This window comes from Pinus tabuliformis, chromosome Q (assembly GCF_031772625.1).
Source record: "Pinus tabuliformis cultivar Carrire ecotype Pingquan chromosome Q, CPIR1, whole genome shotgun sequence".
NCBI lineage: Eukaryota > Viridiplantae > Streptophyta > Pinopsida > Pinales > Pinaceae > Pinus > Pinus tabuliformis.
Window position 1 is genome coordinate 1,197,507,056 of NC_142296.1, and position 15,202 is coordinate 1,197,522,257.

The window sequence follows — 15,202 nt, forward strand, 5'->3', positions numbered from 1 at the left end:
GACCTATCAAGCAGGCTGATACTCTTTTCAGAAAGTTTTCATATATATACAAAACTATCTCAAACAATTGATAACTGCAACTGCTGCCAAACAAAACTGGAAACTTGTATACGGTAGTTCCCCTGAAAGGAATACTGGCATCAATGATACATTTATCAGTCCTCAATTTAGATTCTTTAGATTCAACGATCTTAAAATCATCTTTAATTGTGTGATCCTATGTGACATTTTTACTCTCAAGCTTTGTTTGCAGTGCCTCTCCTTTGTCAGCTTGATATTCTAGTTTTGTAATCATCGGCATCCCAGCAGAGACGATAGAAGCATAAAAAATGAGAGTTGCACCACCATGGCAGATCCAAATGCATATTTGAAGCATCCTTCGTAGACCTGTAATAGAGAAGGAAGCGGGGAATTAAGACAACACGTAAAATAATGCAAAAATAGGCCTGAGATTCAGAATTTTGACTATCTGTTGTAGATTCATATGCTCTTCGTTCGAGATGTTATTGTTTTCTTGGTTTCTTTTTTCTTTGTGTTTCGACTTTTACGATGTCAATAATCAGAAGAGCCATGAGAACAAGTGCTAAGAGAAACAATGCCGCAAGTTGAGTAAGTTGGCTTATTCTAATGGATTCCATGTTATGTGAAGCGGGGAGATGTATGTCAATATCTAGGTGCAGAAGGTGGTTTTGTTTTGTAAGCGAGAAATTAGGCATTGCTTTTGCCAATTTATAAAAGAGTTCAATGTGTTTGCAAGCTGGTTTTAAGTGTGAATGGAACTGGGTTTTTGAGAATATTTTACTGTACAACCAAATAAGGAAAGGCGTGCTAGATCGCGAGAGTTGAATGCGGGGTAGATTCCTGACACGTGCAAAAGTAAGTACATATACAGATTGATTTGGAATGGAGCTGAAATACTTGAAGATCAGATTGGAGGGGATATAATCCAATATGAGGAGCATTTATTGGAGCAGGCCAGTATTTAATGATCGGCATAAAACGAAAAGCTTACGTTAAGTGAGCAATCGGTGCAATTAAGTGATCTATCTGACATGGGAGGCAGATGGCATATGAAATGATGTATGTGACGGCAGAAGTAAATGCGAAATTAGGTGATGTATCTGACATCAGGGGCAGATCTCAAATGAAATCTTGGTGGTAGATTGGGTCCAAGCTATTCTAATAAACAATTGGCTAGACAGGACAAGTAATGAGTGTATGAAAGACATGTTAAGACAACAGGTGTAACTAAAGCCCTTTCTTATAAAGCACACTACGTAATACTAGATATATTCTATTTTATTGTGCCTCCATGTATAAGACTCTAATGCAGATGACTGAACTACTTACTTATGCAGGTAGCATGGTTTCTAATATACAGAAGGTCACCTTTGCAGCTACAATCATAGCTGCCCCATGTATTTTTGCAACTGCTCTCTGAGCAGTGGCAAGCTAAGAGACAGATTGATATGTGCTTCACATAAGCGTCAGTAAGAGCACTAACATGTGCTATCACATTGGCTTGTATACAGAAGGTCACCTTTGCAGCTACAATCATAGCTGCCCCATGTATTTTTGCAACTGCTCTCTGAGCAGTGGCAAGCTAAGAGACAGATTGATATGTGGTTCACATAAGCGTCAGTAAGAGCACTAACATGTGCTATCACATTGGCTTGTGCTTCACAATCTAATTTTGGCCCTTGTGCCCACAAGAACAGCATTTTAACCAGCCAAATTTGTTGAAGATAGGATATCTACCTGAGGGTGAACACTACAGAAAGGTTGGGGCTAAATTAGTCACTGGATTCAGTGATTTCAAGCTTGAAATTTGAAATTTGCAGACCTTGATGTAGCTAGAAATCTCTGAAAACAAATGATGTCCCCATCTTCAAGCTGCATGAGGGTGAGCAGCAGTCAGTGCACCCCTCAAGCCTAGTTACTTCCCAAATGGACTCAGTTATCGAATAAACCTGTTCACGACTTACCAAAGTTTCACCATCTGCTATTTTACCTACTGCCCACGGGTAGATATTAAACCTGTTCCCATAACAACCTGCTTTTACCGAAGAAGCTATGGGCTGCTCACGGGTATCTTTTAGACTCAGAAACATAAGCCTAAACGCAATGTTGGGTCATGATTTTCTTGTTTAATTGCTGACACAAAGTGGAAAGGTTAGAGAACGAAGTGCAAGCAAAAAATCTGCCAGAAGATGGTACAACTAGTGTGAGTAATTATTTTAGCAATATAAAAATCGATTTATATCTATTGTGACTAACTCTTTTAGCAATATAAAAATTGATTTATATCTATATATAAAAGCATGAGTACCTGAATGTTGTGGCCATTACAAATTGAGAACCATGACTGCACAAGTAAATAATGTCAATGTCGAGGAAGAATATACGAGGCTTGCAAAGTTGAATTTCTAAAACAGAGTTGTGCTGCATTTATATTTAAGGCAATGGGTATTCCAAGATTAGTGAGATGATCAAGCAACATTATGCAAGAACAACAATCTGCCAGAAGATACCCACGATGTGCAAGAACAACAATCTGCCACGAAATGTAGAAGTCATTACCAGTTGTTTGTTTCTGTGAGACATTGTGAGACATTAGAAACACATGAATTACATTTTGCAAAAATTTAAACAGCAGTTGTAGAGGCCTTCACTCCCCACTTACCCACAAAGTGCAAGAACAACAATCTGGCATAAGATACCCACAAAGTGCAAGAACAACAACCTACCAGAAGATGGTAGAAGTCATTACGGTCGTTCATTTCATTTCTGTGAGACATTAGAAAAATATGAATTACATTGCAGAAATTCAAACAGCAGTTGTAGAGGGCTTCAATCCCCACTTACCCACAAAGTGCAAAAACAACAATATAGCAGAAGATACCCACAAAGTTCATCTATTGAGATCTCGACAAGATAATTCCTATAAATCGTCTATATTAGTTCTTTTCTAGGGAACTGATATCACACGAATAATTAGTTCTTTTCTAGGGAACTGATATCACACGAATAGGGTAAAAGATCGTTCAAAGGGCCTATAGTGATTTATCATAGGGATGAGCCGACTTGAAATTTTGGCACTTTTTGAAATTTTGGCACTATAGAGTCTTCTAGAATCCAATTTTTACCACCGCTTTATTAATGATCAGATTTAATGATGCATATATCAGACTTCTAATTTAACGTAAAAGTCCTTCAAAAACTGTAAGGAAAGCCAAGCAATGCAAGACCAATAATGCAAATGATAAATCTAGGCTATCCTCAAGGCAAAGGGAAGAGATTTATGCGAATAATGATTTTAAGAACACCACTGTAGAGTGAAATCAAACCTTTGCAAACTTATATCATATCCTAGAAGCAGTATATCAGACCTCCCAGAATCACAAGCACGTTAGAAAATCAAGGCACAAAAGGCATCACCAGGATGCTAGGAATACTGCCAATAACAAAATCCAAGCTTATGTGCTAGAAACAATGTAAAGATGCCACTGCAAAATCACTGCAAGGAAAGATCAAAATACCATGGTTCCTCGGCAACAACATCTGGATGGCTGAATATATTTGCAACATTTGCTCGCTTGTTAGTAGGGATAGGTTCTCTAGCTGGGGTGTATGCATCACAAATCACCTGAAACCCAACAAGTTGACCTATGAATACATGTCAAACAATCATCAAGGCTAAATCCAAACATCCATGACTAACAGTTTAAATATTTTATTGCGATAGCCGCTTTAAATATTTTATTGGGTTAGCCACTCACCAAGATGTTTTTTCCCCTGCGGAATGGATCCCTGAAGATGGCCTGAGGGCTGATATCAAAGAAAACGAATAATACTTAGGTTATACCGTTATTATCCAAGCTAACAATGAAGCATATTTGTTTGGGTAAAAGGAACTTACTGAATGATAACCTCACTGTCCTTTCCAGTGGCCTGTCTAGTACTGGATCCATCATAATTCCACTCGGGCAAATCTTTGGGATCTGTAACTTCGTGAGATAAGGTCTGAAAATAAAAGTTAGATCAAGCATGAGACCCAATAGTAAATGGAAGATTTTTTTTGTTCATGTTTTTTTTCAATCCTTCTATGTTCTGTCAGTTGCCTGCATACACCTTGCTCCAAACTAAATATAACAATCTTCCAAACTATGTTCCAATAGCATGTTTTGCTGCAATCTTCACGCAACAACCTTCCCATAGATTTGCTTCAAGCAAGGTATACCAACTTTCTTCATGGATGTTCTGCCACAGGCATCACAAAGCAATCTTTCACGATGGTCCCCATCAGAGATGTCACCAGCCCTATTGCATGCCTTGATCAAACTAAGACAACTTGTTATTATGCTGCTTTGTCTGCTAGCTTCCTAAAGATACTACAACATTGTGTATATCAACATGACTCACCTTCTCATACCCACACAAAGACACGCTGACTCCTAGTGCTACATCACCCTCCTGTAGCTGCTCAAGGACTAGAAGCTCCATGAAAATGGATCACACCAAAAAAAATACACAAATATATAGATTGCAACAATCAGAAGCACATCTATGTATTTCATAAGACTTACCCTGCGTTTACTGCGGATATCCATGCCAGAGCCTCCAATCCTGCACAAACATCTCCCCAGTCACCAAATCAAAACAAAACCCACAAAAAGGGGAATGCAATCAATGAACCAAAATCCATCACCTCCATGACTAGAAAAACCCCCAGTTACCAAATCAAAACAAAACCCACAAACAGGGGGAATGCAATCAATGAACCAAAATCCCATCAGCTCCATAACTAGAAAAACCCAAAAGAAAAGCAAGACCTACCATATATACTCAGCAATGATCTTCTCAGTGACATCAGAGAGATCCAAGTTGATCAAATCTGTCAACAGAGACATCTTAGAGATACAACAGAATCACAGACACCAACACAAGTATAACCCTTAAAGCAGGGGAAGCCTCTGATCTGCAGCAATCTTCAAATAAAAGTCACTCAAACAAGACTCTGTGGAAGCTGATGAGCAGGGCAACCCTGACCAGAAATAGAATTTATAGAAAGTGATCACACTTGAATATTCAAATCAAAAATGGTAAGGAGATTGAGTTTGGCAGAGGCCAAGGTGGTGTTTAAGGGTTTAAAAAGGGAAACAACAGTAGATTGTATTTAGATTGCCATAGTTATCCTTATAGACCACCAGAGATTTTTATTGCTACACAGATCAGGATTTATAACATCCAAGAGGATTTTTTGATTGGCTGAGGCTTATTCATGAAACTTGAATGGATATTTCTCTTCGTTGTTTGCTTTTGTCCCGTCTCCTTAGGTGTGGATCCAAGCACTATCGATAAGTATTAAAGTCAGCTTCGAATCCTGAGAATGAGGATATGATTGGCAGCTAACTAAAAAAAGCATATATTTATCCTAAAGGCATGCATAACCTTCCAGGTAAACTAATATAACTGAAAGACGTGCTGAAAGGGTCGTACTCCTAACTTGTATCAGAGTTCTGCAATGATAATGTTAGTCTTTTAATAGACTCAATCAGTCATCAAAATTACGTAAGGTGACAACCAAACATTTGTGACAAGTAGAGACATGACCTTCAGAATTGAAGTCTCTTTAAAGTGAGATTAACTGAGTGTTTCCTTGTTAATAAAGTTGCTTCTTGATCAACTTTTGTACAAATGCAATATGCCTAAGAAAATTCAGAAACATAAGTCATGATTTTCTTGTTTAATTGCTGACCTGCATTAAGTTCAGCCTGAGAATGCACCTGCACCTGTATTGACATTGAATACAAGAGGAAATTCGCACTAATTATGTAACACAAGTTGAAACTTGGAGTAAAGCGTTGAAACTGAAGTGGAACCCAATAAACTGGAATATGCCTACTACATATCCATAACATTTGTATCACTCTGAATCTTGTAATCACATTGCTTTAACTTGCAAGCTTTTATGTGAACACTGATAGGTCATCATGTATTGTATAAGCTCTTATGTATGATATGGCACTCATTGAACTGTGCATGGATTTCATAGTAACTTGCTATCTATTATCTCAGTGCTTATAACAGGTGATAGTTATGTGTTACTAATAGCTTGAATACCATTGCTTATCCTATGACGTAAAGGTTTAAGCTATCTATACTCTAAGCTCTAAGCTTCATGGGTACTACTATTCACACAATGTAATAGTGATAGCTCATTTATAGTGTTCAAGCTTAGCTCTATTAGGGTAATCATAGTGAAACATGGATACTAATGGTAATCAAGTAAGTAACACTCTGCTTTATTCTATCACAGCTTAGCTCACCAAGTTAGATCATAGTAATTCGTATGGGATTAGTTTACAAGTGATCATAACACCTACTAGTCTTAAGCATGCACATTGTATATATTGAACATAGTCTACCAAGTAGATCATAAGCATATCTGTAATCAAAGCACATCACAGTAAGTAAGCTAAGTACAAGCAATGGAGAAGCTGAGTACCCACTACTTATGGAATAAAGCATGGTTAGTAACAAGTAACAAACACAGAAAGGTGATCATAGTATTCTAAATAATCAATACATATGTATGTACACTTTATTTGAATGTCTTTTGTAAATATTATTGTTGTAGAAGCAGGGATACTATTTCCTGTGATTATCTCTGTATAGTACCGCTGGCGACGGAAGTAAAATACAACTATATATTTACATTGTAAATTATAGAATTCAGTAAACTAGTAATACGAGAAAACTAGACAAGGATCTTTGTCTGTTGCTTTTCAGATAAAATAATCAAGGTAACCACATACTCATAAAATGGAGATTACATATAAATGTTGTGACAGTAGAGTTAACTATTTGCTTTCTTGAATGGAAAATCAAAGTATATAAAACAAATAAAGATGATATCTTGTAAATCTTCCTAATAGCTCAAACAACTATGACCCAGATTTATTCTCATAGCCAGTCATGGATGATAGCTGAGAACGGTTATGGGCTAGTGTTGATGGAGAACATAATGTGAATGGAAAATATCATTTTAACACAATCTTTTGATACATAAAAGAACTAGAATAAATTAGGAGACAAATTTCTTGGTGGAAATACTTGCACTTCTAAAACGAAATAAATATTTACACTTTTAGGACTATTATAATATGTTCAGAAACACCATTCGACAGCTTGAGAAGACTTTCTTTTGTTATCTTAAGTAAACAAGTAGCAAACTGGGAAATCTGAGCATTATAATATAAACTAAAAACGTTTTAGAAGCTGAAAAGAAGAACCCAAAATGGGTGTTCAGGAAACGAATGTTTCCAAGAGGGTCATGGCCCAAGTCCGGTTCAGACTCTTACAATAAGTGGAAACTATTAACTAAAAACAAAACCCCAATTGTTACAGAACGTGATGAGGTTGTCGTCATGAAAAAACAGATTACAACAATCATTTAAGTCTAAACCTCGCCACAAAGCTCAAGAAATGTTCAGCACCTGGAGTTTGGGGTGCCATGGCATCTGGACAATAGGAAAAACCAACGACGGAACTAGAAGCTGAGTAAGCAGGAAGCGCGAATCATTACCTCGATGTAAGCCTTGCTCAAAACAAGAACCCGATCAGAGATAAGATTTTATAGAATCAGTATGGAACATATGACATTAGAAACCAATACCTCAGAGGAGGCACTTAGCGTCATATTGGGCATCACCAAGAACGACATGAGAGCCGCAACAACCCTGTTTGCAACCAAGACAAGCAAAGTTGCTAGTTAATGAAATTGGAAAACGTAAGGTCTCAGCAAAAACTAAATAAAATGTCGACCTGCATTACCTTGCATAGTGCCTGAAGGAGCCTCGTGAAAACAATTTGGCATAAATTTAATATAGGACAAATCTTCCTCTGGCCCTTCCCTGATATTAACCATATATAACACTATAAAATCCCAACCCTCGAAAAAATCAAGAGAACCTCAGGGATTTTGTGGAGAAAATTGATGAAACCACACCTGATAAGCCAAACCTCGAAAAAATTAAGAGAACCTCAAGGATTTTGTGCAGAAAATTGATGAAACCACACCCGATTTAGTAAAGGAGGAAGAGGCCTTTTAGAAGGGAAGAAATCACGGATAAAGCTGTTATGAGAAAGGACGCAAGGAGTAGCATTATAACGCTCGAACAATGAAAATATATGAAAAAGGGGAAAACAAAATTTTATAAACAATTTAATATATAATATAAAAGTAAGTTTCAATTATTTATAATAACAACTTCACTTACATGCATTTTGACAGATGTTGTCTTGCTTGCTCTTGACGCTCAGCTTGTACTCCAGGGAACGGCCTCCCACTTCCTGAACTTCGAAAATGAGAAGGAAGACGTGTGGCCTTGAAGCCTCAGTACCCGCAACGAAGGTGTCGTCTGCTGCACCAGCCACGCCCATGGAGGCTCAGTACGCGCCCCGAAGGTGTCATCAGCTGCAGCAATGTCAAAATAAAACCAGATGGGAGCGACGTCTAAGTTTAACCCAGATGTTCATTTTTTAACAGATACTAAGATCGATTGGGATGCTTACATGTCACAGGCACTCCGACAAGAAGTGGAGGAGATTTAGCAAAGGTAAAGCTGTAATCAATTCTCTCTGTTTCATCCTGCTCATCCAATACATTTTCTTGTGCTTCTTTTCGCCTCCTGTAGTTAGGAAGTGCATCAACTCTAGTTTGAAGAGTTAAATCTGGTGTTGCTGTACCAGTATTACCAATATCTTGGACTTGATGCGTCATGTAACCATCTGATTTCTGCGCATCGTAATCTGGATTGCGAGCAGTAATACCATAAACAACTTCTTTCGACTGCAAAATCAGAGCGATACCTGCCGATGACTGACCTGCGACCATTAAATCAAGAAATTACAGTTTTGCAATGCGTTCAATGATGGGAATGTTAAGCTCTATTACTGCTTACTGAGTGAAGAATAGTGGAATATTTCCTTGAAGTGAGGACAAGTGGAGTAGTGCATGCAAAGTGTGCAATATACCTGCCGATGATTGACCTGTGACCATTAAATCAAGAAATTACAGTTTTGCAATGCGTTCAATGATGGGAATGTTAAGCTCTATTACTGCTTACTGAGTGAAGAATAGTGGAATATTGCCTTGAAGTGAGGACAAGTGGAGCAGTGCATGCAAAGTGTGCAATATTGCCCGTGAACCAACGTAGCTCTGAAAGGAAGAGGTTTCAGGTGAAAGTACTGATAATTCATGGTGGAAGGAGCAAGGACCATGTTCTTCAAGCCATCAATCTAGCCAGCCTGCACAACCTGCACAAGGGTGAGTTTTTTGTTTCATAATGGAAATTGATTTTGCAACAAGAATAGCAGGTACTTTGTCATCCCAGTCTGACCTGTCAACCACAACTGACCGGGACAGGATATGTCCTTGTAGGATATGTATATGGATCTTTATCTGCGCCTGGATATGCTGTAAGTGATGGTGGTGAATCTGGAGCCGTACAAAGGGAAGTAGCGGGCTATGGGACCAGGGCAACCAGATCTGTTACTTGAACAAGGCATCAGCTTAGCTCGCATCAACAGATAGTCGGATTTCAAGCGCTTCACCAGGAGCAAGCCCAACACTAGCGTGATGAGGAGCCAGCCCAACCCTGCTTGACGATTTGGAAAAGATTTCTCATAGGCACGCATCTGCCTGTCTTCGTGGTGGTTATAGCACGGCCACAGCTGCAGCCCCTGCATGCAGAACACCTGCCTGCAAATACGCCTGCCTGCAAATACGCTCCAATCAAAATTGTAAAGACTCAATTAAAATTCCAAACAGTCCAAACTAATGCTAAGAAAGGCTAACATTAATACCCGAATTCCTCTGACGGTCAGCAATAATATACACGCCTATTTCCCTTAGCCTAAGCTCTGGCCTCTCCTGCCTCGGGAAGAGGCCAAATAAGATGGCAGTCCAGAGCACCTTGGTCATCCTGGCGGGGAGGGCACACAGCATTCTAAAACCTTGATATAACCAACGCATTCGGCGAAACAGTACTCCGAATTAATGCTAACTCAAACAAAACTGATTCCTATAGTCCCTGGCCATTGCCAGATGGCAGGGACTAATAAGGTGAGTTTATTCAATTGGCATAATTCATTGTTGGCCACAATTTTGATGTAAATCGTTTTCATAATATGTTCCTTACAGGCCATAATGAGACATTTAGAGGACTTGATAAGAAAACCACCAAAAAAACAAGAGAAGGTAAACATAAAGTTTTCAAAAGTTCAAAGTGATGACCTCCTCCTAAGAATAGGAGGAATCTCAAGAAAAATAAGCTCTCAAAGTTTTTTTTTAAGACTTTCAAGGAGAACACATTGAAGTATGCCTTAAGGTATGATAGGGTCATTTTCACTAATAGACTACGACTCCACCTTGAAAGTTAATATTTCCCTTTCTAGCGTCCTCATGGTGCTTAAATTGGTGAGGGGACCTATAAAAGTGCCAATTTCACTTAGATGGATTAATTATTTTTTTCGTATTCGCTGGTTGTTATTCTTAATAGATCTTATTAAATGGATTTCACTCATGTTTTGAGGATAAAGCATGTAAAGGGAAATGATATGTGTTGCGACTATGGACTAAAATATGGCGTACATAGGTAGTTAGAAGGAATAATATAATAAATGGGGACAGTTGAAAAGTTACATAAGTCCTTATATAGATTAAAAAAATCACTAAGAATATTACATATCAAAAGTTTCATACTTATATATAGGACTTAGTTTCCCAAGAAGACTAATTACCATGTGCATTTCAAACACGATGGTGATCATTTTTATTATGTTGTCTTGCACCTTAATGATATGTTGATCGGAAACAACAATAAAATCATCAAGGAGGTCAAATATAATTATTTGTTTAAATTTTATATAAAATATCTTTCTTGCAAATTTTTTTATTTTGGGAATGGTGTAAGATCTATTATGATGAATTATATTTGAGGAAGATTTATGATAATATACAAATATTTTCCAATGAAACATTGATTAAAATAATTGTCAACTCAATTTGATGTCTCAATTGCTAAACACTCAAAGCATCAATATTTTTTTCTATTGTTCCCATTTCATACAATTTGGCAAGTCATTCCACAAACTTAACATCTATGAAAAAGTGAGAAAAAAAGGGGATTTCACAGAGTACTTGCATGTAATATATCATGAAGATGCTTTCTTATGCTACTACCATTGTTGGAACCTATGTTATAACCTTAGGGTATCTTGTTCATCACACCTATACTAGAGACAGTTAGTTGAGTCAACTAGAAAAGTAGCTTATCAGATGATTGACTGGATGGTGAATGGTTTGACTCCTCGAACAATCAACTGAGTGATTGAATGGATAATAAACTGTGTGATTGACTATGGGTTTGATTAGATGGTTGGGGTGACTAGGACAGTTAACGAGTCAATGTGATATGGATTTGCTAGAATAAATTATAATTATGGACCAAATTTTCCATATTGCAAGGAAGTAATTAGATATATAGATTATAAATAAATACCTTATTGGGATTATTGGAAGAATAATATCACGTCATATCAAATTGAATTGAGATGAATTCGTTGAAATTTATCATGCATTGTGATGTTTTGATCATAAGGCTCTATGCTTAAGCATTGTAATGGTGTTTTTAGACACCACCAATCATCTTAAAATATATTTTTTGTTATTTGTTTTATCAAAAACTCTTTTTTCTCTAGGTTACACCCCTTTCCCAACATGGTAATAAATTTGATAGCTTTGATCTAGCCTCATTGACTAAAACTTAGTTGAGACTGGATCTATAAAATGTAAAAATATTGCTTCTGAGATTAATCTTATTATTTTGAATGGGATTAATTATGCTATTTATAAACTAAAATATGAAGACTTTGTTGAAAATCATGGGGCTCTCATAGTACACTAGGATGATAATTCCATATCTAAAAGATGAGTAGGTGAATTTTGTAATTAAAAGGAATAAACATGAGGCTATTGGGGTTATTACAATCTATATTTCTTAGGAGATTATCTTTGATACAAGTGGGATCAATTATATTCATGATGTTTGGAAGAAGTTCAAGTCATTATTTCATAATTCCAATGAGATCCAGGTTATGTAGACAAAGAAAGAGTTGGTCTCTATTGATCTCATTCCTTCAAGAAGATTGACGACTATTTTTGTCTTGTTTTCAATTTGTACTTGAAATTGCGCAGCTATGGAAGATTCTCTTAAGATGTATATGCAACCTATTGAACTTATCATGATGAATCCAAGAAAGCCTTACGATAAGTTTTGTTCCACATTCCATACTCATTGGAGGTCATGCAAGGATGATGGTAAAGACTATTATTGTTATGTCCCTATAATACTAGTGTATCCCCCTTATTTTTATTGTTAGTGTAACCCCCTATTTTTATTATTGTGCCCATGTATCCCCCATGTTTTTATTGTTATGCCCCATAGAAGCGCACTATTTCTATTTTTGTGCCCTTTCATTATCATTGTTATGAAGCCTTTGATTATATTGTGACCCCTTAGACTCCTCTATATACCAAGGAGGTATTATCATTTCTATCATCCAAGAAATGTTCATTTATGTAATGTAAAGGAGGTTTCCCCCTCATGGAGGATGAATTTAAAGTATTTGATCTATATTTTCTTCTATTTTTTGAGTTGGTTGCATAGCATTTGGTATTAGAGCTTTGGATTCTAGGGTTTCACTGCTTCAAACAGGTTGTCTTGGAATTTTAGCTATAAAATTTTCTTTAAGAAGGTTCAGAAGCTGAAATTTTGACCACATGGTTCTGAAACCTTCATGAAACTTTTGTAAGAATTTCAGATCTCTGTTCGCTATAGTTTCTGAGATATGGTCGGAATAAGCTAGGGTTTTTGAAGGCTCCAAAATTCAGACTCAAAAAAGTGACCTTGGGAAAATCGCCATAAGTTACTCTCTGAGTGTTAGATTTGAATTTCATATAATAATATTGAAAGTTCATGGAATATATTTTTTCTTGATTAATTTTCAAGGCCGAAGGTCGAAACAATGACATGCGGAATTTCGTACAAGTTCTCTCTACTGAACTAGTCTATAATCAAACCATAATGGGAGATTTGGCATAAAACTTGCTTGAAGAATCCAATATAGGTCCAACTTGTGGGGTTGGTAATAAGACTCAGATGGATACCATAGGGAAAAATTTTCGACTTTGTAGATCCAAAAATACAGAGATACAGGTTCTAAATCAATGACAATGTCTGATGAAGAATGGAAGAAGTTTGATCAGAAGGCAAAAAGCACAATATTATTTTGTGTCTCAGATTCAGTATTGCTGAATGTATCAGGGGAAGCTACGATGAAGGATTTGTGGGCAAGTTAGGGACTTTGCACCAATCTAAGTCTCTCGTGAATAAATTGTTCCTACAGAAAAAGCTATATAACCTAAGGATGGAAGGTGGAGACTTGGTGACAGATCATATGAACACATTTAATATTGTGGTAAGTCAGTTATTATCTATTGATATTAAATTTTTAGATGAAGATAACTACATCAATTTTTTGTGTTCTCTACCAGATTTGTGGGATAGTTTGGTTGTTGCAATAGGTAGCAATGCAACTGCCTTGCAGTTTGATGAAATAGTCTCATCCTTGCTAACGAAGGAGATGAGACGGAAAAATATGTAGATCGAGAATGGTGATGCCTTGTCTGTACGAAGATGATCCCAGAAGAAAAAAAAAAGAAGTCCTCAAGTGGGAGACCTAAATCTGGAGGGAGATCTAAATCTCTAGGAAAACCTATAAATGTGCTAGAAATGTGGAAAGGAAGGGCACTACAAAAGGGATTGTAAATATAAAGCTCATGAGAAAGGAAAGGATATGATGATGCTCCTTTTGCAGAGGAGAAAGCCACCTCAAATGAAGGTGGGGATGAGTACTTGGCTTCTTCTTCAAGTACACATGTAGATCATGAGACATGGTTGATTGACTAAGGTGCATCCTTGCACTTCAATCCCCATATAGAGTGGTTATGAGAGTATGATAAATATGATGGAGGTGATTTCTTGTTAGGGGATGACAGGAATGCTAGAATCATTGGTCGTGGAAAAGTCAAGTTGAAGTTGCAAGGTGGAAGGATTAGAACACTTCTGAGGGTTTTGCATATTCCTGCATTAGCCAAAAATTTGATTTTTGTAAGCAAGTTGGATGATGCAAGTGTAAAAACATTATTCAAGAAAGATACCTGCAAGATGGCTCAGGGAGCACTGGTATTGATGTGGGGAGTTTGAATTGGAACTTTGTACAAGCTGCAAGGTCACACTGTTATTGATGGGTGCAATAGTTTTGTGGTTCCTGAAAGTGGAGTAGAAAATCTAGTGGTCTCTGGAGAAAAGACCATGCTATGGCATCAAAGGCTTCGACATATTAGAGAGAAGGGCCTTCAAATACTTCATGGTAAAGGTATGGTAGAAGGTATGTATAATAGATCTATGGATTTTGATTTATGTGAAAATTGTGTATATGGGAAGCATAATCGGGTGAGTTTCCCCTTTAGTGGTAAGAGGGCAAAATAGATATTAGAGCTTGTGCACAGTGATGTGTTTGGACCTGTGTCGGTTCCATCACTGGGTAAGTCTATGTACTATGTATCATTTATAGATGACTTCTCAAGGAATACATCGATATGTTTCCTCAAGAAGAAATCTGAAGTCTTTGACAGCTTTAAAGAATTTAAGGCTCTAGTGGAAAACCAGATAGAGAAGAAGATAAAGGTGTTGAGGACAGATAACAGTGGAGAGTTTTGCAAGAAGGAATTTGAAGATTTTTGTAAGAAGTGTGGTATAGCACGGCAGAAGACTACTCCATACACACCTGAGAAAAATGGAGTTGCAGAAATAATGAACAAGACGTTGATGGAAAGGGCAAGAAGAATGCTCAGTGGTGTCGAGTTAGGACAAGAATTTTGGGCAGAGGCAGTGGAGACTACATGTTACCTGGTCAACATATCACCTTCATCAACGTTTAAGGATAAGGCTCCATAAGGGGTATGACTAGTAAGAAACCTTCTCCTTCACATCTAAGGGTATTTGGATGTGATGCATATGTACATGTTCCAAAGGAGAAAAGAACAAAGTTGGATAGTAAATCTGAAAAGTGC

At 37.2% G+C, this 15,202-nt stretch overlaps 1 protein-coding gene across 1 annotated transcript; it reads right to left on the minus strand.

The window, feature by feature from the left end:
• Positions 1-291: 291 nt before the first annotated feature.
• Positions 292-5,380, minus strand: LOC149224045 (glutamine synthetase nodule isozyme-like). The gene is made up of 8 exons (XM_089388068.1): positions 4,837-5,380; positions 4,587-4,626; positions 3,920-4,023; positions 3,780-3,828; positions 3,540-3,646; positions 1,986-2,037; positions 1,505-1,603; positions 292-387 (listed from the first exon to the last, which is right to left on the minus strand). The coding sequence occupies exons 1-8, from the start codon at positions 4,908-4,910 to the stop codon at positions 292-294; spliced, it is 621 nt and encodes a 206-aa protein (XP_089244194.1). The 5' UTR covers positions 4,911-5,380.
• Between the last annotated feature and the right edge of the window lie 9,822 nt (positions 5,381-15,202).